Here is a 23873-nt window from a genome sequence, read left to right as displayed (position 1 = left end):
GGCCACTGGCTTGTAATTACTTAAGATTTTCTGAATTCAGGAAAGGTTTCTTGAGGAATGATTTTACCACGGCCTCCTTTTTCCTTTTGTAGTGAGGCTGTGGACACAGGCCATCTTATCTTTTGACAAATGTATGGTTGTTTACACCTGCCTGTCTTGAGAGACAATGGAGTGCACCCCTGGGGGTGAAGTCAAACCACTACATGAGCAGCACTCAAATTACCTCTTTGGGGGAGCAAACCTGGGCAGTGTGTATGGAGTTCCTGGCCTGCCCAGATGACAAGAGCCCCCCTTTCAGCCTCACTGATGTGGTCCAAAGGAAAGCAGAGCAATACCAGCTTAGCTGCAGGGGTTGCTATGTTTTATGGCAATGCAACTTTATATTTAGTTCTTACACATAAATGTATAGCATTTAGAAAATGTCAGGCATTCTCTAAGTTTCAAATAATAATTTCCTTTAACAGGAGGGACTACCAAGTTTATGTTCAAACGCTTTTGAGACTTCAACTATCTAATATTCAAACCAAGATTACATAAACTGCTTTACATACATTCACCATTATTATTTAAGGCATTTTTCATTTCACCTTTTTGCTTTTTTCTCCCTCAGGTCCCGGAAGGGTTCATGTGGGCCTGCAATTGCTCCAGTAGATCCAGTGTAGTTTGAGCCTTATGCAAGAAAAAGTACAAGGCCAAATGAAATATCTGTTCAGTGCCACAAGGCAATATTACTCCCCACCACCACAAACACACACAAAGCTGCAGTGCTTTTTCGATAGAGTAAGATGGCTCAATCTGTGCTTTCTATCCATTAAGATGATTCAAAGCATGCACTTCTGTCTTGATTACTAAAATGAAAGACATATCCTACTAAAACAAATAATTGTCAAATGCTTTTGCCTTAAGACTTTACTTTTTAAATACGATTGTGATAAAATCAAATCAAATGCACATTTGAATGATCATCACAAAGCAACAAAATCAACTAAGAATTCCAGATCGAAATGTGGAAATTCAGTATGCAGTTAGACTGCTTAAACCCCAATTAAGCTTATGGATTTAAGCAGCCTGTGGTGCAAGATTATTCTCTCTCCAGTTTCAAGGGAGGGCAAAGAACTAGAATTATTGCTTTTTTGTGCTTAAATATTACCCACTGACCAGCTTTATGACATATAAGAATATATTCTTTTCTGGTATTCTAAGGCTTATAGAATATATTCAGAGATGGGGAATTTGTCCTATCTTTCTCTAAGTTTCTATATGTTTTACAGCACTGCACCTTTATATTTAGTTCTCACACATAAAATTCCCACAAAGTAGACTGATCTTCTCCAAAGGCCACAAGACAAAACACATAATTTATATGTGAAATATCAACACCATGCCCACATTTTAAGGTCTCCCTCACTTTTGCTTTTTGTTCTGTTAAGAAAAACAATAGAGTCGCCACAAATCCTTGTCCGTTTTCCACTGATATTTTTTAAAGTCTCTTGATAATCTGTGTTGTGTCTTGTGAGCCTTAATCTACACAAAAACAAATGCATGCTCCTTCCAATAGTATTTTTAATTCAACTCTATAGATTCTCCAATAAACTAAGAATGCAGTCTGAATAAAAATGCAGAGAATCCACCATGCATGTTAACTAAATATTTATAACAAACAATTATTCTGTCCTCTGCCAAATTTTAGAGCCAAAAAACATTTTTTTCAATGTTGAAAGATCTGCACAGCAGAAAAATGCACCTAACCTACATTTGTATATTTAGTCAAGGCTGATCAAGCTTTATTCCCAAATTTGTGACCACCAATGTTTGAAGTGATTCCAAATGATCCAGTGGAAGGAGCTTAAGAACTGGAGTTTTGCAGAAGCACAATTTGCCATATGTTAGTAGTGTTCATTAAAGGGCAGAAATGTGTTAGTGAGATGGTGGGATGACAAGCTGTATAGTGAATTCTTCATTTGTGCAAAGAGCTTTATATTTTATGCAGGCAGTATTGACTAAACATTTAAGAGAAATGTGTGGCCTGTTTTATAGGCTTTTAAGAATGTGCTGAAATGAAGGTGAAGAATCATATTACATAGCATTCCTCAATATTACCAAAATGTACCCACATTTATTTGTATCTTAAAATGTGATGCTAGTAGTTTATTGGAAGATGTAGCTGCCTCTCACAAATATGAAAAGGGTTGGGTAAGGATTACGATTAACAGTATTTTTTGGAACAACTCAGTTTAATTATGTTGTGCTACACTGACTCCCTGTCAACCATTAGAAAAAGAAGCCTTGCTGGCCTCCTGCGTCTCACTATGCATGGTGGTTTAAAGGGCAAAACATTCAGAGAGACCTGCTTACCAATATTAAATTGGGAGAATACTTAGAAAACTAAGAGTTTTAATAAATTGGTTTTCCTCTTCCTAATTATCAAAAGCTAAACCAACCACAACCTTCTGTCAGTGTGGCACCCCAATTCTTTTACACAAGAATTGTCGTGCTCTGCAGATAATGGAACTATTTTCTGCCAAGGTTATTAGGTTTATTCATTTATGCTAATGAGAATAAAGTCAGGAAAAGTAACTTATGGGAGAGAGTTAGGGAGGAAGCACTAGAAATGGAAAAATAGGCTTCTGCTTCAACTCTAGGCAACCAGTGCTAGAAGCATCAATATATGCTTATTGATATTGTTTGTAAGTTAATTTACCTCTCCCCCCCTGAATCTTCAAATATAACATTTCAAATACTGTTATTGGGTAGTATACTCTTAAAGCCATTTGCACATGAGATACATGCCAAATAAGCAGAAGGAAAACATCTTCCCATTATTAACAAACCAGACACACATGTCCTATTATCATGAGAAACATGTGGCTCAGAAATGTGAAAGCACCATGGACCCAGTGAAAATCAGAAACAGTAGCTGAAAAGAGATACAGAACAAAAGCCAAAACCAACAGTACTTTTAGCTGGTTGGATGGGGATTTTTTTCAATAATAAAAAAAATCACTTTGCTTTCATTATATGAAAGTAAGAATTACAGAGAGTTTGGTAAGAAAATGGAAAGACCACACACATTTAAAAATAGGATTTACAGTAGCACATCAGCACTGAAGTCGGACCACCATGCTTAGGACAGTGATCAAGTGAGATATAATCATGAAGTGATTTTGTTCAGAACACCATAGCGGGAAATGTGGAGAGTTTCATACAGAAAAGATTCTTAATTAAAATTTTGCGTCTACCTTTTGAGCTGCTGGGACTGATGAAACTCGGTTTGTTTGGTAGGGGAGGGGGCTGGCTCGTTTTGAAAGCAGTACTGTTGGCATTGACCGAGGATGGCTGGAATGAGTTGGAAAGAAATATGCCATCTGAGGCTGGGCGTGGCTGGCGTGAGGGCTGCTGTGGCTTAAGGCTGGCAGGAGGAAGGTCACCATAAGACTTTCTTGTACTGGAGTACTTATCCTGACCTGCTGCTAGACAGGAGTCCTCCTCCTCATCATCATTGTATGAAACAAACTTGGCAGTATAAAGCGTATCTGGGGAGAGGACCTGTGTTTTGAGGTAAGAGGTGTTTCGCTGAGGTGGGGGAGGAGGAGCATTAGATGAAGGGGGCAAGGGTGGGAATTCATATTCCCGTGGAAGCGGAGGTCTGTACAGACCAGGCTCATCGGGCTCCAGCAATCTCCGTTCTGCCTCATCATGCTGACGGCGCCTTTCAGCTTCCAAGCGATTGTAATATTCTTCTTCTTGTCGCCTCTGTGGGCCCAAAGGAAACAAATGTTCAAACAAACGTCGGAGAAGGCCATTTTTATACCAACAAAACAAAACTCAGTTACAATTTCGTCTCTTATACCAGTAAATTTGCAATGCTTACTATTATAAATTATTTACAAGCTTCTTCAAATGTTGAGTCATCTTTGCACTTAAGACATGGTACATATTTTCATGGAGAAAATTAAACTTAAACATTACCAAACATTGCATAGAGTTTACTGGAACGGTGCACACATAAGGCCAAGTACAACTGATGTAGAATTCTACCTTGCTTTTAATGAGAAGGAAACCAGTAGGTCACCAAAGTTTACCCATCCTTTTCAAGTTATCACTTTAAAATTGTACTGGCATTGTTTTGACAGTATACTGCCCTAGAAATTAGGTATTGCTCTACCCTGTCAATTCTATAGAGCTTCTTGCACTGTATTCTAAGGTGTGTGAAGCACTGTATATACAGTACAACTTCTTTGAATTTAAATGATTGAACAGATATTACTCTCTTATTTAAGCTGACACTGAAGGCAAGTAGTATTTCCTGTCCCTATTGACAAATAACATACTGAACATATATTCAATGTAGAGTGAAAGTTAATGCCAAACTTTAACTTGCACATACACACCAGACCAATGAAAACAAACATTACGATTCAGTTTACCTTTCAACTGATAGTGAGAAGTTTTATACTTAATGAGCTTTGTTACCTGCATCCTCATAAAGAGACAATCCACACAATGGACTGAGGCAAGAGCCCATACCCCTTCATTCCTTTCTAATACAAAAATCCCCCATCTCCCTCAATTATTCTTTGGAACAATAAAGGGAGCCATTGAAGCAGTGCTATTCAACCACAGTTCAATTTTACATTTGTCCATTGCTAACCATGGTTAACTACAGGCCGATTCAGTGAACGTTTTTTGAGATGGGAAAGAGTTGTTCATATAAAAGTAGGGATTCAGCCTACTCCCTAAACCATGGTTGTTACATCTGCACTGCTCCTTATGAGATTGTTGCTAACAGCTCAAAACTTTAAAATCAGTGAAACTACATGGTTAAGGATCCTGCTAGCTACGGTGAGAATGGCCCAACAAGATTCTGACCCATATCGGCAGTGGATGGTTATGGAGAACTTGCACACAAGAGGGAGGAGAACGGTGAAGAAAAGAGCACCTATGTGCCCTTTGCATGGAATTCTACAACTTCATACCTTGCCTGATGGCTCTTTCCTCCTTTGAATAGCTTAAAAATATTTTCTCTCTTAATTTTTAAATCATTTAAATCAACCTTTTTGCCACTTTCATTCTTTTGTTCTAACCACCTGGACTGAATTTCATCTTGAATCTCTCTCATTGTACTAAATATTCAGCAACCTTGTACACTGGTACCTCTGGATGCGAACGGGATCCGTTCCAGAGGTCCTGAGTAGAACGCAACCCGTGTCTGCATGTGCCGTGATTCGCCGCATCTGTGCATGATGACATTTTGAGCATCTGCGCATGCGCGAGTGGCAAAACCTGGAAGTAACGCGTTCCGTTACTTCCAGGTTACGCTCCGCGGCAACCTGGAAGTAATGGAACGTGTCACTTCTGGGTCGCCGCGGAGCGTAACCTGAAAACGCTCAACCTGAAGCATATTTAACTTGAGATATTACTGTAATATATTTATTTTTGCATTTGTCCTATATATCTTGCCATTTATTAAGCCTGCCAGTGGGGTCTGCTTACTGGTTTTAGCTAGCATACAGCATCCAATACTTGATAAGCACTATAAAAGTAGCAAGCAATGCAGTAACTCTCAAGGTTTGTGCGCATAGAGCCAACCTGTTCTAGGGTAGCATAAAATAGGGTGTCCATCCACCATTCATTAAAAATTGAATTCTTAGCAGTCAAGCATACAAAGATTTTTTGCTCCACTCAAGGGGGTCATAACCTTTTGTTCAGCCTCTCGCTTTGTCCGCTCCTCCTCTTGGCGCCGGCGCTCTTCTTCTTGCCTGGCCCTGTCTTCTGCTTCCCTTTTACGCATTTCTTCCAACTGCTGCTGCCGTCTACGCTCTTCATCCTGTAGCTAACAAAGATCTGTCTTCAATTTTTCCCCCAAATAAGGGCAAATGAATCCTCAGGACAGAAATTCTGAAGAGAAACTCTTGGTTTGTTCATTTAAAAAAAAAACCATAGTCCAACACAGGTGTTATTTTGTCACTGCAAAAGCAGAAAATTTTGGTCATGCGCTGAGGATCAGTATTTCCTCTTAAAACTCTGGAGAATTACTACTGTTTTTTACTGAGAGAAAAGAAATGTGCAGAGGAATTTCTTTTCTTCCCCCTGTCCCTAGAGATCATGCATGTTTCTTCTCCACAGTTTAACTTCAGTCATTTGTGAAGGTTGTTAATGTGATGCCTTCAGGTGTCATTATACTACAACTGCCATCAACCCCAGGCAGCATGGCCACAATTAGGCATGATGGGAGTTGAAGTCCAACAGCATCTGGAGAGCAACACTTTGGCTACATCTGTGGGAAGGGAATGCAAGCAACTTACACCTATACCATTACATTGCTGTGATGGCTGGATGTTTGCAGCATCTCCCCACCCAAACAAACATCTAATGTGGGGGCAAGTTTCTGCTCCCCACTAAAGAAGATACCAAAGGTCCATGTTGGAGAGCACAATGATACAAACACAAGAAGAACCAAGCACCTGCTGTTTTTTACTCGTTTGCAATGGTGAAATTCTTAGAGCTAATCTCAGTTCGAAATCAACATCTCTTTGTGAAATTCCTGGTCCACTTGAAAGCAGAACATAAGGACAGGGGAAAATTAGGACTTTTAAATCAATGTGGATTTGGAAGGTTCAAAAGGCACACAAATGCTGTAGTGATCATCATCATAATGTCAATATCTATACCACCCTTCATCAAAAGATCTCAGAGCAGTGTACAGTATTAGAAACACATTACAAAACACCAATGGTAAAAACATAATAAAACATAGTAAAAAGCATACTGACAGGCACCTAATAGTAAAATAAACAGAATACTAACAGTCCTCTCCCCCACACTTTTACAGGCCACAGATTATTTAATAGCCATAGGCCTGGGTAAAGAGGAATTTGCCTGGTGTCTAAAGACATGTAATGATGGCACTAGAAGAGCCTCTCTAGAGAGAGCATTCCACAACTGAGGAGCCACCACAGAAAAGGCCCATTCTCTCTATATATTATGTATAATAATTCAAAAAATTCCCTCTCAACTTTTTCATCCCCTCATTTCACCTCAATTTAAACCAGGGATTGCTAGACTATGGTCTACCAGATGTCACTGGATTACACCTCCATCAGCCTCGGCCAGTGTGGCTAATGGGTACAAATGATGGGAGCTGCAATTCAACAACATCTGGAGCACAGAAGATTAGCAACCCCTTTCCTAAAGTGCTGATGAGCTAACTGAATGAGCTAACTGAATGAGCAGTGAAATACATTTATAGTGTAGACGTGTACAATATTTTGGTAAATCTATCTCTTTCCTCTCACTTGCCTCCCCCCTCTCCAACTGGTCTGTGGGTCAGCAGGCATACAGTGTTGGAGGGAAGGTTTGCTTCTAGCTCTACTCAGCTTTTGAAAATGGCACTAATCCTACTAAAAAAACCCAGCTATGTACTTTGCAGTGTAAATTAGGGGGGAAAAACTTGTTAAAAAAACAAGAATTACATGTGTTTGTCCACCAGGTATGCAAGTCAAAAGGCAAAGATCCCTTTGCCCATTTAGTTTTAAAAAATGGCACTAGAATGAATCTGGCCTTGACAGCCTGCCCAAGTGAATAGCTATTTAGAGTAATATCTTTGGTTCTTCTTGACATTGCATAAGGATTTCCATACTGAAGGAACCATTTGCAGTCATTTAACATGGAAAAAACCATGTGAATAAAGTGCATGGTAAGTGCAAAAGTATTCATTCATGTTCAAGGAGGGCCTATTTCTGCACAACAGATCATCTTACATTACTGGGAAGATTTTACAGAAGTAAAATGATTTCAGAAAGTGTCCTTGAAGAGATATGTGGATATTATCTAGTTAAGAACCTGTCAGAAAATGTCATGAAAGAATAAAGGAGAACTACTGGACTATGTCCCACACTGCTGAAGAGACTCAAATTGTAAATGCCAAAATGTCACAGTGGTGTTACTCTAAAGAGAAGCTTCAAAAGAAATTAAATGGGATAGGGAGACAAATGTTTTTAACTATAATTCTATTTTATATCCTTCATCTCTTCCCTTTAAATATGTGGAGTGACATAGGTTAGATTGTGTTCAAAAATCCAGAAACAGAAAATTTTCTATAGCTTGAGAGTTATTTTAACTTCTATACACTGGTTTTGTTTGAGGAAAAATAAAAATAAAAAATGCCGGTGAAAGGAAACTACAATGTGCCAACCAGATCACAAGCTGTATCACAGGGCAAACAGAAGTAAGAAATGATCAGGTGATCAGGGTACAGAGAACCTCATTTCTGCCTCATAAAACAGCTATATATCATGGAAAGCCTGCTGAGATGCATAGTTCTGTCTATATTATAAGCTGTTAGCTTCTGACACAATATTGCTACTTACTAGCAGCATATCCCTTACTGATCAACTAAGGGGTTATTTTTATATAGATATTTAGAATAATTATAAATGAGTTCCAAACTTTTTACTTCAAGGTAGCATTCCAAAAAGCAAAGCGCTAAAGCAAATAGTTTCTAGGAAATTAATGTGAATGCCAAACTATCCATTATGGGAGTAAGAAACGATAAATGGTTTAGAAGTTGAATATTGAAATGGTTAGAATAAATTTAATTAAATCTATGGTTTGCGGGACAAGGGAGTAACAACAATAAAAAAGAAGGGAGCCATTCAGTCCCAGCTACATATAATGTTTATCAAAGCTAAGGGTTATTTTTGGAAAATGTTAGATATATTATTCCTATAAATGGTCGGACACAGCTGCAAACAATTCAAAGATGCAAACAGAACACAACTTTTAAAGAATAAAGGCAGGAGTGAGGAAAAGCTAGGAACATACCTCAAGCAACGGCTGTGTGCTTGCTTAAAGCCCTTTAACACATTACACCCTGCCATAAAGCACTTAGAAAGCAATATCCAATGCATATTGGATCATTATTAATTAAAAAGAAGAAAAGGATAAAAAGCAGTAAGAAAAAGGCATTGAAGAGAAAGAAATAAGAACATACCAAATCTAGAACAGAGATTGCTGGCATAGCAGTCTGCTGCAGGTAATAAGAGAAGGAAAAAGAAAGATGCTCAGTGAAAATAAGGATAAATTTAGATTTGCACTATGCCAAAAGCACTTTGATTTGTTACTACAGCTGTATAAAAGGAAAAAGGAAAAGCGCTGTTTGATAAGCTAATGTGGAAATGGTGAACATGTCTAAATAAATCAGTAAAAAATAGTTTTAAAAAGCAAGTTATTTCTGTAAACTGTGTCCTTTAAGATAGAACACACAGTCCATCTATAAGTGGATAAAGAGCTATACAATTTTTATTGCAAAAAACAGCCAATTAGTTACCTCATTTTAAAAATATTTGGTTATTAGAGATGGGGGATAATATTTCTAAAATGTACAAAATGTAAATTTATCAGTCCTAGTGTAAAGGAATGATTTAGGAGATGTTATGCAACAAAGATGACCACCTAACAAAGAATTATAATGCAGATTTTAAAAGAACAAGATTAATGTGTTAGATAACCCAAAATAAATAATTTTGTTTTAAAATGATATATTAATGTAGTTAATAAAGCTGTGTGACAAAACAAGAGGCAGCAACCATAAGATACCATATAATGAATCTGTCGAGGACACACTTAGCTTTAAGAAACTGATTTAAGTTGCAGTGAGCCACAACAGAAAAATAAAAATAAAGCAATGCTTTCATTGAGAAAATGCATATAATGGTTGCCCTGGAAAGCAAATGCTTTTCACTGTGGCAAAAGCAGCATAATTTATAGACCAATTATTTACAAATCTTTAAATAAAGAATTGCACCACTTTTAACTTTCATCACTGTCAAGTATACGATCATGAAGTTAGTTTATATGCTGCTGCATGAAAAAAGTTTCTGTATGTTTTTAATCAGTTTCTGTAGTTTTGTGTTTTCACCAATGAAAGAACCACATCATCACTCTTGTGGAATTAAAAATCCAAATCATGCTATGCATTTTGACAGATGAAACATGAACATAAAATATTTTGTGGCATTGGCTTCATGAATGTACAAAAATCAAGCAGAATTAAAACTAGGCTTACTTAAAAAAAATACAGGTGGACAGTCCTTCACTTTTTGCCCTTATGGACAACTATATATGTATGCAATCATATACTAGACTTAAACAAAGCAGGGATCAACATCTATTTATTAGAAAGGATGTCTAATTTTCCTGTCATTCCCTTGCTATTTGGGGGGCTGGGGGTAGGGAGGGAACTGGAAATAGAGCTATCTTCAGCTCAAGCTTTCCAGTTAGTAGCTTATAATACACCACTTACTTGGACAAAGTCAAAACAGATTAGACCAAACTTCATTATATACAATGAAAGACAGGGACAATAAGAGAGTCCAGTCCTCCTTTATCCTGTGGTGATATCTAAGGTGGGTTGTTGTTTTTTTAGGCTAACAGACATTTTAGAATACAAACAGCTTATTAAAAGGATTCTCTCATTTTACCCTTGCTCTTCTCTCAGCTTCCAGTCGCTGCATAATCAGCATAGTATCAATATCATCATCTTCTTCATCATCCTCATCATCATCTTTTTGCTTTGACTCTTGGAGTCGTTTCTGGAACTGCCACTCCAGCATGAGCTTGCGCAGGCGGTCATTCTCTTCAGCTGTTCTATCTGGCTTATTCTGAAGATCCTGAATCTCTTTGCTCAGCATGTCTGCAATGTGCATCTGCTGCTGCTTCTCCAGCTTCTCCTTCGCATCTCGTTTCCAAGGGTCAGGAGATAAACTATCAGTAGAGGACAACTCTTCTTTGCTGATGGTGATGTACTGCAGATCTCTTCGCTCAATGGTTCGGGGTTGCTGCTGGGGCTGTAATTCTCTAATGACGGTTTCCTGGGGTCTCTGCAATGTTGAAGGCTTTTCTGGTTTCACCTGCTGAACTGAAACTGGAGGAAGTAGGGACTGCGCAGGAATTAGTGGCTGAGAACGCATTTGCCCCAGTTTTCTTTCCTGCTCCCGACGCTTCCTGTCTCGCTCTTCCTCTAAACGGGCTTTCTCTTTTTCATACCACCTTTGATGTTCTTCTCTCTTTTTGCGTTCTGCAGCAGCAACCTGAGATGATGACTGTGGCCCCAACTGGCTTGGAGGTGGTGGCGGGGGCGGAAGAGGCAAATCCATTTGCAGCCCATCAAAGTCAGTTGCATAGTGCACTGGTGGAGGAGGGGGAGGGGGAGGGAGGTCTGTTCTGGTGGACTGGGAAGTCACTAGTGATACTGGTTGAGAAACAATAGGAGTTTTCCAGCGACCAGGTCCAGTTTTGGTTAAAGAAGAACCAGGGGGGATAGATTTAGAGGAATGGTTTAGATGCTCTTGGCTTGATGTGCTAGAATCCACAGAAGAATTCATCCATGGATCACTGTCTGATTTGCGATCAATATATTCCACATCTTTTCGTATGGCAACTTCTAGTCGACTCCTTTCTGGCTGATAAACTTTATCATCTCGTAGTTCCTCCTGAGAACGTGTTACACGCTTGAAGAAGGAAAAAAAAGTTTTCACATGTTAGAATTCATATACAGAAAAAAATTACTAAATGACAGTTTATAGCATTCTAGAGTGATGATGAAATGCTTACTCACTTTCCTGTAAAATCAACACTTTCATAAACAGCATGTTGCAACAGTTCCAAGTACTGCATACAGGCTTTCATTCCAAACAAGTTATGCAAGCTCTAGAGGTCTGTGAGCTTTGATACACGATTACGAAATTACTTTGGGAGGAGAAAGAACAGCAACCTAATTTAGGCTGTATACCCATTCTCACACAGAACTCACAACAATGCCAAACTGAAACTACTTCCAGCTCTGAAACGTATTCCCACAGAAGATGTAGGGCTAGCAGTTTACAAGAATAACTGAAGAACAGTAACTTATCTAGTCCTGCCCCCAACTGCTGTGACAAGCTTTTATTATAATCACAATTAACTCTAAGAGCAGCACAGGAAGTGGAACCATCTGTTCACTTTACTGTATTTCCCCACTCCTTCTCATAGTTATATAGGGCAGGAAAACACCTGATCATTAAATCCCTGGTAAAATATTCCATCTTCACAGATATGCTGCATTTTGATTAGATCACTGTGAAGTTCTCTAGCATTAAGTGAAAAACACAACTACTGCTCAGCATGTAACACCATTTGATAATAAGGCACCACATACCTTAGAAGCTCCAATGAAACCATCTATAAATTTTAATTTTAATTCAAAATTCCTTAAGTGTTCCTTCCAAGATTTATTTTAGGCACAAAGTTGACCAGATGCAAAAGAATCGTAGTTAGAAACTACGAACAAAGGCAACTTATTTGGTGCTTCTCTATCAATGACCTTAACCATGACCTAGAAAGAATGCATTGTTTGGAATGAAAGCATTTCTTATGCTCTATTAGTCCAGAAGCACTGAACACAAAGCAACTTGTGTAAGATGCACTGTGAAAACGCTACTAGCAGATTGCTAATGACTTGGGTATTTAAAAGCGAACACAACTTAAACAGGCATTTTATGGTTTGACAATAGTTAATGCAGTCTTTGAATACTAAACTGCATTTACAGTCACTCTTAAGACACAAACCTTTGGCAAAAGTAATGTTCCCAATATTGTTTACTATTGCTATGTTTCAAACATCAACTCTAAATATATATTGTCAAGTTTTCATACAAGATGCCAGTATGTATGGAACCTTTCTTAGCAATTTAGATATACTGTGAACCTTTAATTTCTAATTTTAAAGCTAACCAAATAACAAATAGCAGCTGTAACAAACCAGAGATATTTTTACAAGTACTAAATATTAGGGGACCAATAATCTTATTATTCCATACCACAACACCAAAACCATTCAGTTAACTTAGTTGATAAAAGCAAATTTCTAACCTGCATTGCAACACTGATATAATGATTACTTTCAGGTGGAATTTGGGGTTTCTCTTCATAACTCGACCACTGATTCTGAGCAGGACCCATTCGATCCTGGGATTTGGAGGCTGGGAATGTGAAATATTCTCTGGTGTAAGTTTGTGTTGGGATAGGATATGCTTCAGGTCTGGATGGTAGTATCTGTTCCTGTATAAATATAGAAAGATAATTTACACTTTTGTACCTATTAAAACACACCACACTGAGATATATATATATATATATATATATATATTGCTTGCTATTTCTAACCTCTGTGCAAAGATTTCCCGTAGACACTGATGTTATCTTGTTAGTGGTTCCAGCTGCATATGCATTCTTGGTCCCAGGACTTGGAGGCTGGTCTGTTGAGGGGGGAAAAAAATTAAACCACCTTTGTTAGCCTACACAAGAGAACTAATTCAAACTAAGAGAAATAACAAGACTAATAAACTTGTTTGCTCCTCTTAAATAATGTAAGAAAAATATTATATATAATTTGTTTCACAGCTAGCTATTCAGGGGTGGAATAACTAGCCTACTGTACATATTGATGACTACTGTATTTTTGTTATATTATGTATATTTCTTCATGTTATAAGCTGCCTTGAGCATAGTTTTAACTATGGAAAGGCAACATACAAATCAAATGATGTATGCATGTACTTAGGGGTCTCAGTACAGTGGTACCTTGGGTTAAGAACTTAATTCGTTCAGGAGGTCCATTCTTATCCTGAAAAGGATCTTAACCTGAGGTACTTTAGCTAATGGGGCCTCCCGCTGCTGCCGTGCTGCCCGATTTCTGTTCTCATCCTGAAGTAAAATTCTTAATCCGAGGTACTATTTCTGGGTTTGCAGAGTCTGTAACCTGAAGCATTTGTAACCCAAAGTGTTTGTAACCTGAGGTACCACTGTGCATAATTTTACATATACATATACCCACTACAGCAGATTCCTGAAAGCCTCTGATTTCATCTTCTTTGGCTCACCTCTTGTCCCAGGCACTTACAAGCTGAATGATGGCCTGTGAGGACTCACAATCTGATGTAATGCGTTGGGTGTTTCATAACATCTGTGGAGACCTACCTTCTTTAGAATTTAGCCCCTGTAGCTAACTACCAAATTTTTATTCCATTCATTTTCAGAGCATTTCGGTCCTCTACAGAAACATGGTCCATATAAACATCTTTAAACCATTTCCTGCTTACTTGCTACATTGGGACTAGATCGGTGATCAGCTCGGTTTTTCATCAGTCTGTCATCCCCTGGCAATTTCTTTGGTTCATTATATTCTGTCCAAGGCAACTGGGGGCTCTCAGGGGATCCATTCTGAGCGGAGTTGTTATATAGCTCAAATCCTTCACTCTTTGGTCGGGGTTTACCTGAGCCACGGCGGTCTGAAATTCCAGAAAGAGAGAGATGTTGTATGAGAACAATCAGTGCTTAACTTCTCATATGATTACTGCTTGGATTCAAAGCTGCTGGAACCTGGTATGTGATCTTGAAGTCATTCCCCTAATCCCAGATGAATGAAATTGGGTGAAGGGAAGTGAATTGAGAATTGGGACTTAACTGTGAATTTGCCTGCTGTGTGCTGGTCAAATGGGGCTTGAGTCACTGGACACTCTCCTTTCTTATTTACTAGGAGGAAGGTTCTTTGAAGACAAGCTCAGACAGAGGCTAAACTATGAAGCACCTCCTGCTTCCTTCTTAAGGTGAATTAATACTGAGGTGGTAGTATCTCACGCGAAATGAAAGTGGCTTCTAAATGAGAGATGAATCAGGAATCACTTGAATTACAGCTCCTTCCAAGCCAGTGATATTAACAAATGAACAGAGTTGCCATACAACCTGTATTTACTGGGCCAAAAGAAATGAAATCCAGTATTCTCACTCCTATCCAGGTTGGGGAAGTACATAGTCATGGCAAAAGCACAGGTGTTGCATGCATTGTGTTCTATGTTCAACCCCAGCATCTCCAGCTAAAAGGATATTATGCAGCGGGTATCTGCAGAGTTGCTGCCAGTCAGAGCAGGCAGTACTAGGCCAGATGGATCAGAGGTCAGACTCAATATACGTTTGCCAAACAGTACCAACCCGTAGAAAATGTTTTAATCTAATCTTCAAAACACTTGACAATCTTGACTGTTTTGTCCTTTCAACAGGTTACTATCATTCCTTAAATTTAACACAGAAGGAAACAGATTAAGAAATAGTCTGTGCTCTCAGTACTTCTGGGGAACAACCTTCCACACACTTAACACTGCAGTCCAATGCAAATTTGTCCAACAGTAAGCCCCATTAGTGAGACTTTCTGAGTAGACATCCACAGGACTGCATTGTACTAGACTTTAAGGATTTTATAAGCCTCTCCTTCAGAGAAAGAATAATGAGTGAATTAGGCTGTACTATGTTTATTCAAACACAATTTCTAGAAAGCATGGAGATTTAAGATTGGTTTTCACCCAAAAATGTATGTGGACAAAAATATTTCAAGTTGTTTACCTCTTTGCATCATTGGAGACGGCTGGTTAAGCAAAGTTGCTAAACCATGATAAATTGCTCCTTGTTTTGCTACTTCTAGCGTCACTACTGATCCTGTTCTTGTCATCAGCTCTGCTGCCCTGAGGTGAGAGTTAAATAAAATTAATTTAAAAATACTATAATTGACAATAGCAAGATAGTACTAAAGATCAAAGAGAAAGTACACAGTTTTCCAGATAAAAGATAAAACTAATTTGTTTAAAACAGTAATATTTGGAAAAAGGGCCTCTTTATGAACCATGAGTAAAATAAAATTTCATTTAATGTCTTGCATGCTAAACAACTCATCCAAACTTTCTCTAAGTAAAAAAAACCCCACACACCACACAAAAAATTGCCAGTTTATTTTCTAAAGTAGAAATGGCACAAATGACTGTCTTTAAAACTGCAAGGACTGCAAGCTTTAAATCGAATACAGGATTTAATCGCAGACTTTGGGAATCAGAATTTTCTTTGATGAGACACTCTGAGCTACTATCAGTGGTACTGCAGCAGAAAAGGGTACACTAGTGTTGTTGTTGTTTATACCCCACCATCTGGCTGGGTTGCCAATCTGTGCAATCCCACTTCTGCAACTGCGGCAAAAGGGCTCAATTTTCCCCGTATGGCTCTAATAGAGGTGCTACAAGTCTGTGAAACAGTCTGGCAGACCAGATAGCATAAAGATGAAAAGCGCAGTCACTTTTCTCAGGAAACACCAAATGCCTCCTACAATTCAAAAAATCCAGAGCCATTGCAAGTCACAGCACTACACGACACAAGTTTGGGTGAGCAAATGTGTCTCAACATCTATGGCATGACCAGTGATTAAAGACAGAGGAGGTTGAGAATGGAATATATGTCAATCAAATCAAGGGGTGTAAAAGATGAGAGGAAAAGTCCTATGTGATTTATAACCACACCACTCTTCTACAAACACATAAAAGCATGACATACCTCTCTTGGGATAGTCCAACCAAACTGCGTCCATCCACACTAAGTAACTGATCCCCTGCAGCCAGTCGGCCATCCTGGTTAAATGTTTCATAAGACAAAGGTACATTATACAGTAGGAGATTAGCCAAACTAAGCTATGTAGTTGATAACTATTCAAAATTAATCACTGAAATTTTAGTAATTTAATAATTAAAGGTACTACTAACCACATCTGCAGCACCACCTTTGACCACAGACTTGACATAGATTCCAAGTTTATCTTGACCAGCGCCCTAGAAAGAGATAAAACAATTCTTATTACAAATGCACAATAAAGCTTGCTTTTTCTGACAAGTTGCAAATCCTGCAATTCTCCCCACATTAATCCCTTCCCACCCCATGCAACTACTAAGCTTGCTTTTCACCTTCCCAACCACACTTATGAAGCCACTCTCTTCTGTTCTGCAGTTCTGCTTTGCAACCATTTTCATCTTCACTCCCCGATCCATGCATCCTCCTCTTCCCCCTCCATTAGTGCAACACATCCTGCTAACCTGCACCTTCCTCTTCCCATACATTGCAACTACTAAGCACCCTTTTCGCTTCCCACCCCATTATGAAGCCATCATCTCCTCCTATTCCACAGACCTTTCGTACAAATGCTTTCACCTTGATTCCCACACCTCTTATTCCCCTTTTCGCAGCTCTCTGCATTCCCATTTTCACCTTCATCTTCTTTTTCCTATCTCCCTCTTCCTCCTTTTCTCAACTCTCCTTTGCACATAGATCACCCCATTTCCATGCATTCTCCTAGTTAACAGCCCCCTTTGCGTTTCCCCCTCCTCAGTGATGATGTATGTTACTGTACCTTTAAGATGAACAGAATCTTAAGCCTGTCAGATGGAGAATGTTAAGTTCAGTTGATTGATATTGCACACATATGAGTGTTTGCTTGATTAAATACCCCATTTTCCTGTCAGCTCCCTCCTACCTTGCTTTACTCAAACTTCTGTTGCTTTAAACCATCACTTCATATTTGCTCCCCTATCCCATCCCAAATTAATGCACATTCAGGATTGGGACGCAAAACTACAAATCCTCCAACAGGGGCTGTGTGATGACATTCTTTACATTTTGTTTTATTATACAAATAGAAATATAGGAGTGTGATGATACTGCAGTTTTGCTTAACAATTTACCCACTGATAACTAAAATATAAAACTATTTGATATAAGTATCTCACTGACCTCTATGACCATCTCTGTAAGGGCAGCCAGTATCACAATGCTTATATTACTGATTGGCTGGTGGGCAGAGGAACTGAGGGGAAGATATTAGGTGGTCCAGGGCAAGACAATGCAAGTTCATAGTTGAACTGTGAGGTGAACAAGTACTGCCAACTCTTAATTCAGACTCTTCAACAGCTACATCACACTAAATCCCTGATTATTTTGTTAGCTTGCAATTTCTTAAACAGAAGCCCTGCTGAATTTATGTGAGTTGCATAGCATGTGTATTGTTCAATGGCTTCTAAAGCTGAAATGCAAGAATATACTTCTATGAATGGTACATTTGCAACCAGTATTAATTCCAACTTTCCACAGCTTCTTCCTTTTGCTTCAAATTCCTTAACAGAACCTTTGATTTCATAAACCGCAACAAGTGTGGCAGAAGCAAAGGCTTTGTTAAGAAATGTGAAGCAGAAGGAAGAAGTTGCGGAAGGTGAGGTAAAAAGTGCTTTGATTTGAATTAGTTGCATCTTGCATAGCATTCTTGATCAAACCTAATTCTTTGAAGTTGTAAAATCATGACAGGACACCAATGCTGCCCTTCTTCCAGAAAACACAATGTGAGTTGATGATAGGGCAGCCAAGTAGATGTGTGTCTGCTTATCTAAACAGACTTTAGCCACATCAGGTGATTTCAATAAAATATATGTTATGAAGGTTCCCTCACTGCGAAAAGTGAAGTTACAGGGAACCAGACAGAGGGCCTTCTCAGTAGTGGCGCCTACCCTGTGGAATGCCCTCCCATCAGATGTCAAGGAAATAAGCAACTATCTTACTTTTAAAAGACATCTGAAGGCAGCCTTGTTTAGGGAAGTTTTTAATGTTTAATGCTGTATTGTGTTTTTAACATTCGGTTGGGAGCCACCCAGAGTGGCTGGGGAAACCCAGACAGATGGGCAGGGTATAAATAATAAAAATATTATTATTATTATTATTATTATTATTATTAGTGCCAACCCTCAATATACCAATCTTATCTTTAATATCTATACAGCACTTAGAACACTTTTTACACTTTGTAAGTATTAAAATAGATTCTAAAGCAAGAGAACTCATCTGTAACAAATTTATTTCCATACATACATGTATACATGTGGTATAAGTATAGGCATACATTTACATATAGTTCCATTTGTACTATATGTATGTCAGACCACTGGTCTCTTTAGCACAATACTGTAGACACCCAACTGTCAGTGGAACTTCAGGCAGACTCCATCACAGCCCTGCCTGGAAATGCTGGGGATTGAATGTGGGATTATTTGCATGCAAAGCATGTGCTCAACCACTGGACTATTGACTTTACCTAGCTAGGAACCTTCCTCCGCAATATATGCATGCTCAATTTGCTGCATAACATTTGTCTACATAGAAGGTAGAAAGGACTGTGCATCTAACTGTCAGAGGGGCACTTGTATGTTTTGTCCATTTTTAAAATCTCCATGTGGAAAATAGAACTCTGAGTGATCTCTCAAGTGTCAGAGAAGAGTAGCCTGATGTCCTGTAAATGTTACAAATCTTTCCATTCATGGAAAGGAGTTGCAATTCAGTGGAGGCTCCCACTCATGGAAGTGGTTTGTGATTTTTTGCAAATTCCCTGTCTTACTGCTATCCTCCAGAACAAATGTTCACAGTCAGTGAGGGAAAGGGCAACTGGGGAAAACCACCTCTCTTCTGTGAGTGTAACACTGCTCATAGATCTCTGGATCAAAGGCACTCAATTCACACTGTAATCAGGCCATTTACTTTTCCCATTTGGGCTATAGCAGCTCTCATAAAAGCTTGTTTCTGAGACATAGCAGAACAGAAAGCCCATTCTTTCTATACATTCTTCTTCCAGAAACTGCTAAACAGTATGATGTGACAATATCAGCCACTAATCTTATTTGAAAATCTGAAGTAATGGAAGCTGGAGTTGGTGAGAGCATGGTGCTGATAACACCAAGGTTGCAGGTTTGCTCCCCATATGGGACAGCTGCATATTCCTGCAGGGGGTGGACTACTAGATGATCCTCAGGGTCCCTTCCAACTCAAGCTTCGTTCTTCTTTTATCCCATCTTAACATAAGCTTTGGAATCCAAAATAACGGTAGCTATATTAGTTACAATTCATAAAAGAATTAGGTGCTTGAGGCTGCAATCCAAAATGCAGCTATCATTACTTTACATTACTATCATTACTTTAACATATTACTTTTAAGTAAACATACATAGGATTGCTTGTAAGTATGCAGAACTGTTAGACTGTGAACATCAACAATACATTAAAGGTTAGAAAGGTTTGTTGAAAAATCCATTTTTACATAAATCAGTGGTTTAATGCTGTATTGCACTTTCCTAGTGCAATGATTTTCTTTCTACTATTGTCATTGATAATAGATATTTTCTCCATCATTACTTGAAAGAGTTATTGAGCTTTCCTTTCCAATATCAAAGTACAGGCATAAAAACAAAACACTGCTTTATAGCAAATGTTTTGACTTTTCCTTGTGAAAAGTGGTGACTGGCACTGAGAGAAAAATGTGCGTTTCAACCATGATTGTGTTTAGGTCAATTATGCCATCAAGTAGTTCAATATCAATACTTAGAGCAATTGAAATGACATGTAAATTAGCTAAAGGAACCTCTACAGAAATAAATATATTGAAGTCAGTTAATTTTATTCTTATTTAGTATTTAGAATGTCAATTTTAATATGTTTTAGCATTCTTCACACAGCGAAATCACAAGATTTATAAAGATATTTCTGGATTATGGATAGAAGGAAAAGCGCACATCTTACATTATTCATAATCTTTCAATAGTAAATGAAGCAGTTGTTCACTTGGCAGACTACAGTAGATTAAAACTTCTCACTATGTTTGTCATTAAAAAGCACAGACAAGGAACTGGCTTAAGGTAAAAAATTTATTGTGCTAGCCTTTAAAAAGAACATCACTTAGCTGCATGCAACAAGAAGTAGTGCCAAATGAAGTAGTCACCGACAACTTTAAACGTTTATAGAAAAGCACTTTTTGAACAGACTTACCGAGGATTCTGTTCTTCCAACGACAGAAAACCACATTTTAACTCCAGAAATACAACTCTTCAATCCTTTCTCAGCCTTCAACTACAACCCAAACATCAGTCTGCCAGATTTTCCAAAACACCCAGCAAGACAGCTCCGAACTGGACACTGATATAGCATAGCATTTATCAACACTAGTTACAACCAATACAATATTCCAACTCTTTGCACAATCAGTTATGCTACTCTGCCTTTAGTTTATCATTAAGAGCTTTATTAAACTATAGGCACTGCCTAGAAAAATCAAGGCGGCCTTTTCAGTAAGATACAGAAAATCCAAATTAAACAGGAAGTAAGTGCTGGCCCACAGATGGGAAGAAGTCGTATGCTAACCCCTCCCCTCACTCCCCATCCCACCCCGTGATATATTTTTAAAGTAAACTGCATGCACACACTGCTTCCAAATCATCTGGATTTCATAAAATGTAACCACAGTGTGGTTGGAAGTCAGGCAGCATTTAACATCGAAACATCTTTCAGGCTTAGAGCACTAAATTCTGCCCTTAGTCTCTTAGTATTACTGCCCCCTGACCCCCTGAGCAATCCAGCCACTACCACCAAAAAAGTGCTCCTGCTATAGAAAAGTCTTGCAACTGAAATGAAGCATCAGCGAGACCACTACTGGAAACCATTGCATCAATGGTAGGTAATTTATTCTGTTCCTAATGCGGTACTGGAAACGTGGCTATTGCCTTTTCAAGCCAGTGTGGCTAAGCTCACTGCTACTATCACACAGAACAGCTCATGTTCCTAACTACATGCTAACAGCTAGAAGGATTATTACTACACCTCCTGGAAAACACAGACAAGATTTGAACTGGAAGTCTCAATCTCTTGGCAATAGGTGAATGGTTTCTGTTTGTCCTCTGGAACCATGCCTATCAGATAATTTGAAGTTCCTAGGGCATCACTAAATTCCTCTAGAAACTAATTTATACTGATTTACCTTGGTCTGTTCCTAGAAATAATGCTGGGTCATGGCTCCAGGGATCTGTCAAGCCAGCACTCTAGTCAAGAGGCCAGACTACCACTGATAAGACAACTGGCTATTTCACAACACCATAAGATGTTAACAGCAACAATATAAGATTTTATCACCTCAAAAAAAAAAAAAAAAAAATCATTAATAATGTGAAGCTGAAACTCATACAAGTTTAAAAGTCTATATTTGGGGCTTTTGCTTTCTCCATTGCAGATGAGATGACCAGAACTTTTCTATTTGCCTGGATCCAGAGAACGCAACCTTTATGTGGAAGCAGGCTTAAGAACGCATCCCTATTGCGGATAATTTGTGAATGTAATTTGGACATGCATAGGAATTCACGACCATCCCTAGCAAATTGCTCTGGAACTCAGTCCTTTGGGAGGCTGCACACATGACCAACACAGTCCCTTTCCTGGACGACCTTACCCTGATTATTTAGCTTCTGAGGAAGGAACCCTTTCTTCAGATAAAGGGGAGGAAAGTGCACCAGCACTGATGCTGTGTTAAAATGGCAAAACAATTTGGGAGTTGAGGTGAGGAAGAGGCATGGGAGTGGCAGTGGTAGCAACCATGACCATCCAGAGGGAACGCTGGAGTGGAGGTTGCCAGAATTGTGACCATGGACACAGTGGTGCCCTTGAGGTCTTCCCCTAGGGCTCACCAAGCCTCTGAGGCCTTCCTCCCATTCAGCAACCCTTTCACCATGAGGTAGGTTTTCTTTTTCTCCCTTGAAAAGTATACAGAGCCAAAGGAGAAAGTTAGAAAAATGGTGTATTTTCTCACTTCCTCTTTCTGCTCTAAGTGTTTTTCTACTGAATATGACTTTTACAGAAAAGAAGTGGTCAGAGGGTGTGATGTCCACAGCACTTGCTCAAAAATCTAAATCTGTCCAGAGCCCTTAAAAAATTGAAAGTCTCCCCACTAGAGATTCCTAGTGTGCAAATTTGCCCTGTGTCTTGCACCTGCCAGAAACAGCCCTGCCCACATTCATACTCTGGGGTAACTAACCATGTCCAAAGTAAAAATGAATCAATCAGCAAAAATATCACTAAAGGTGCATAAGAATAGTCTGAAGTAGTCACCAATTAAAAATTGCCAGATATTTGCACATCTTCTAAAATACGATTAATAATAAAGCTACGAAGATCACTCTCATTCTTTTACACTCGATACATATAAACCACTCAAAAGAGCCAGTTCTTTCTTCCCTTCTGAAACCAAGCAAAGATATAATACTTTGAAAACAAGAGGCACCTTAATAGTAAAAAATGCTATATACATTTAAAGAGACTTTAAAATACCACCACTGAGGTCGCAGATTAGTCCCATTAAAAATTGTCATTTCCCTCTTGCAACCACCTAGCTTGAATAGGTTAAATTCTTTTCAAGATGAATTATGACTGCAGAAGGCGGCGGGGAAGGCTGCTACACCTGTATTCCTGCCAGAGACTCCTTCAAACTAGGCAACGTCACTTATGACAGTGGTCAGTGCTGACATAGCAAGCTGTTCATTTGTATCTTAATAGCAGAACACAAAAGTGAATGACTTGCTTAAATGATGCAAGATCGTTATTGAATTCAACAGTACAGATCTTAAAATTTCTTCCCTGAAATATAAATGCTGTTTTAGAACACTGCCACCTACCAACTAGCTCTTTACATTTGTTAAATATGTGGCAGCTTTACAATACTGGTACAGTGCACCATCTGGTGGTTGGAAACTGGTGGCACAATAATTCACATTAGAATGAAAAGTCATCAGGGTGAGCCTCTCTGCTGCCTGTTCACTCCCCACACCTCAGTCAATAGGATGAGATGCAATTCAGTTACCGTATTTTTCGCACCATAGGACCCACCGGACAATAGGACGCACCTTGTTTTAGAGGGGGGAGAACAAGGGGAAAAAATTCTTCCGCTCTCTGCCCAGTGCCCCTTCAGCGAAGTGGCAGGAGGCGCTGCGCAGAGAGTGGGAGAATTTCCCCCCTCTAAAACAAGGTGCCGTTTAAGGTGCGTTCAGGCGGCTACCTTGGAAGCCTGGAGAGCTAGAGGGGTCAGTGTGCACCGACCCCTCTCGCTTTCCAGGCTTCAGGTTTCTTTCGACTTGCTCTTTGGGGCTGGCGGGGGGAAGCCCACCACCAGCCCC

General features: G+C 39.0%; 1 protein-coding gene across 36 annotated transcripts in view; it reads right to left on the bottom strand.

Moving 5' to 3' along the window:
* The window catches only part of AFDN (afadin, adherens junction formation factor), an 88676-nt gene that overhangs the window by 3289 nt on the left and 61514 nt on the right, over positions 1–23873 (bottom strand). For 10 of the 36 annotated variants that reach the window (XM_083731988.1, XM_083732020.1, XM_083732023.1 and 7 more), the window contains 11 exons: positions 16617–16682; positions 16411–16484; positions 15436–15554; positions 14139–14327; positions 13204–13295; positions 12910–13098; positions 10482–11510; positions 8993–9028; positions 5699–5833; positions 3240–3753; positions 588–669 (listed from right to left, as the gene is read on the bottom strand). In XM_083731988.1, coding sequence (XP_083588114.1) covers positions 588–669; positions 3240–3753; positions 5699–5833; positions 8993–9028; positions 10482–11510; positions 12910–13098; positions 13204–13295; positions 14139–14327; positions 15436–15554; positions 16411–16484; positions 16617–16682 — 2525 coding nt within the window. The remainder of the gene's footprint in view (positions 1–587; positions 670–3239; positions 3754–5698; positions 5834–8992; positions 9029–10481; positions 11511–12909; positions 13099–13203; positions 13296–14138; positions 14328–15435; positions 15555–16410; positions 16485–16616; positions 16683–23873) is intronic. The other 26 variants (XM_083732021.1, XM_083731990.1, XM_083731995.1 and 23 more) reach the window with 10 other exon arrangements.

The sequence above is a fragment of the Podarcis gaigeae genome (genome assembly GCF_964106915.1).
Source record: "Podarcis gaigeae genome assembly, chromosome: 3".
Classification (NCBI taxonomy): domain Eukaryota; kingdom Metazoa; phylum Chordata; class Lepidosauria; order Squamata; family Lacertidae; genus Podarcis; species Podarcis gaigeae.
The sequence above is the reverse complement of the archived record's forward strand: the minus strand, read 5'-3'. Positions and strand labels throughout refer to the sequence as shown.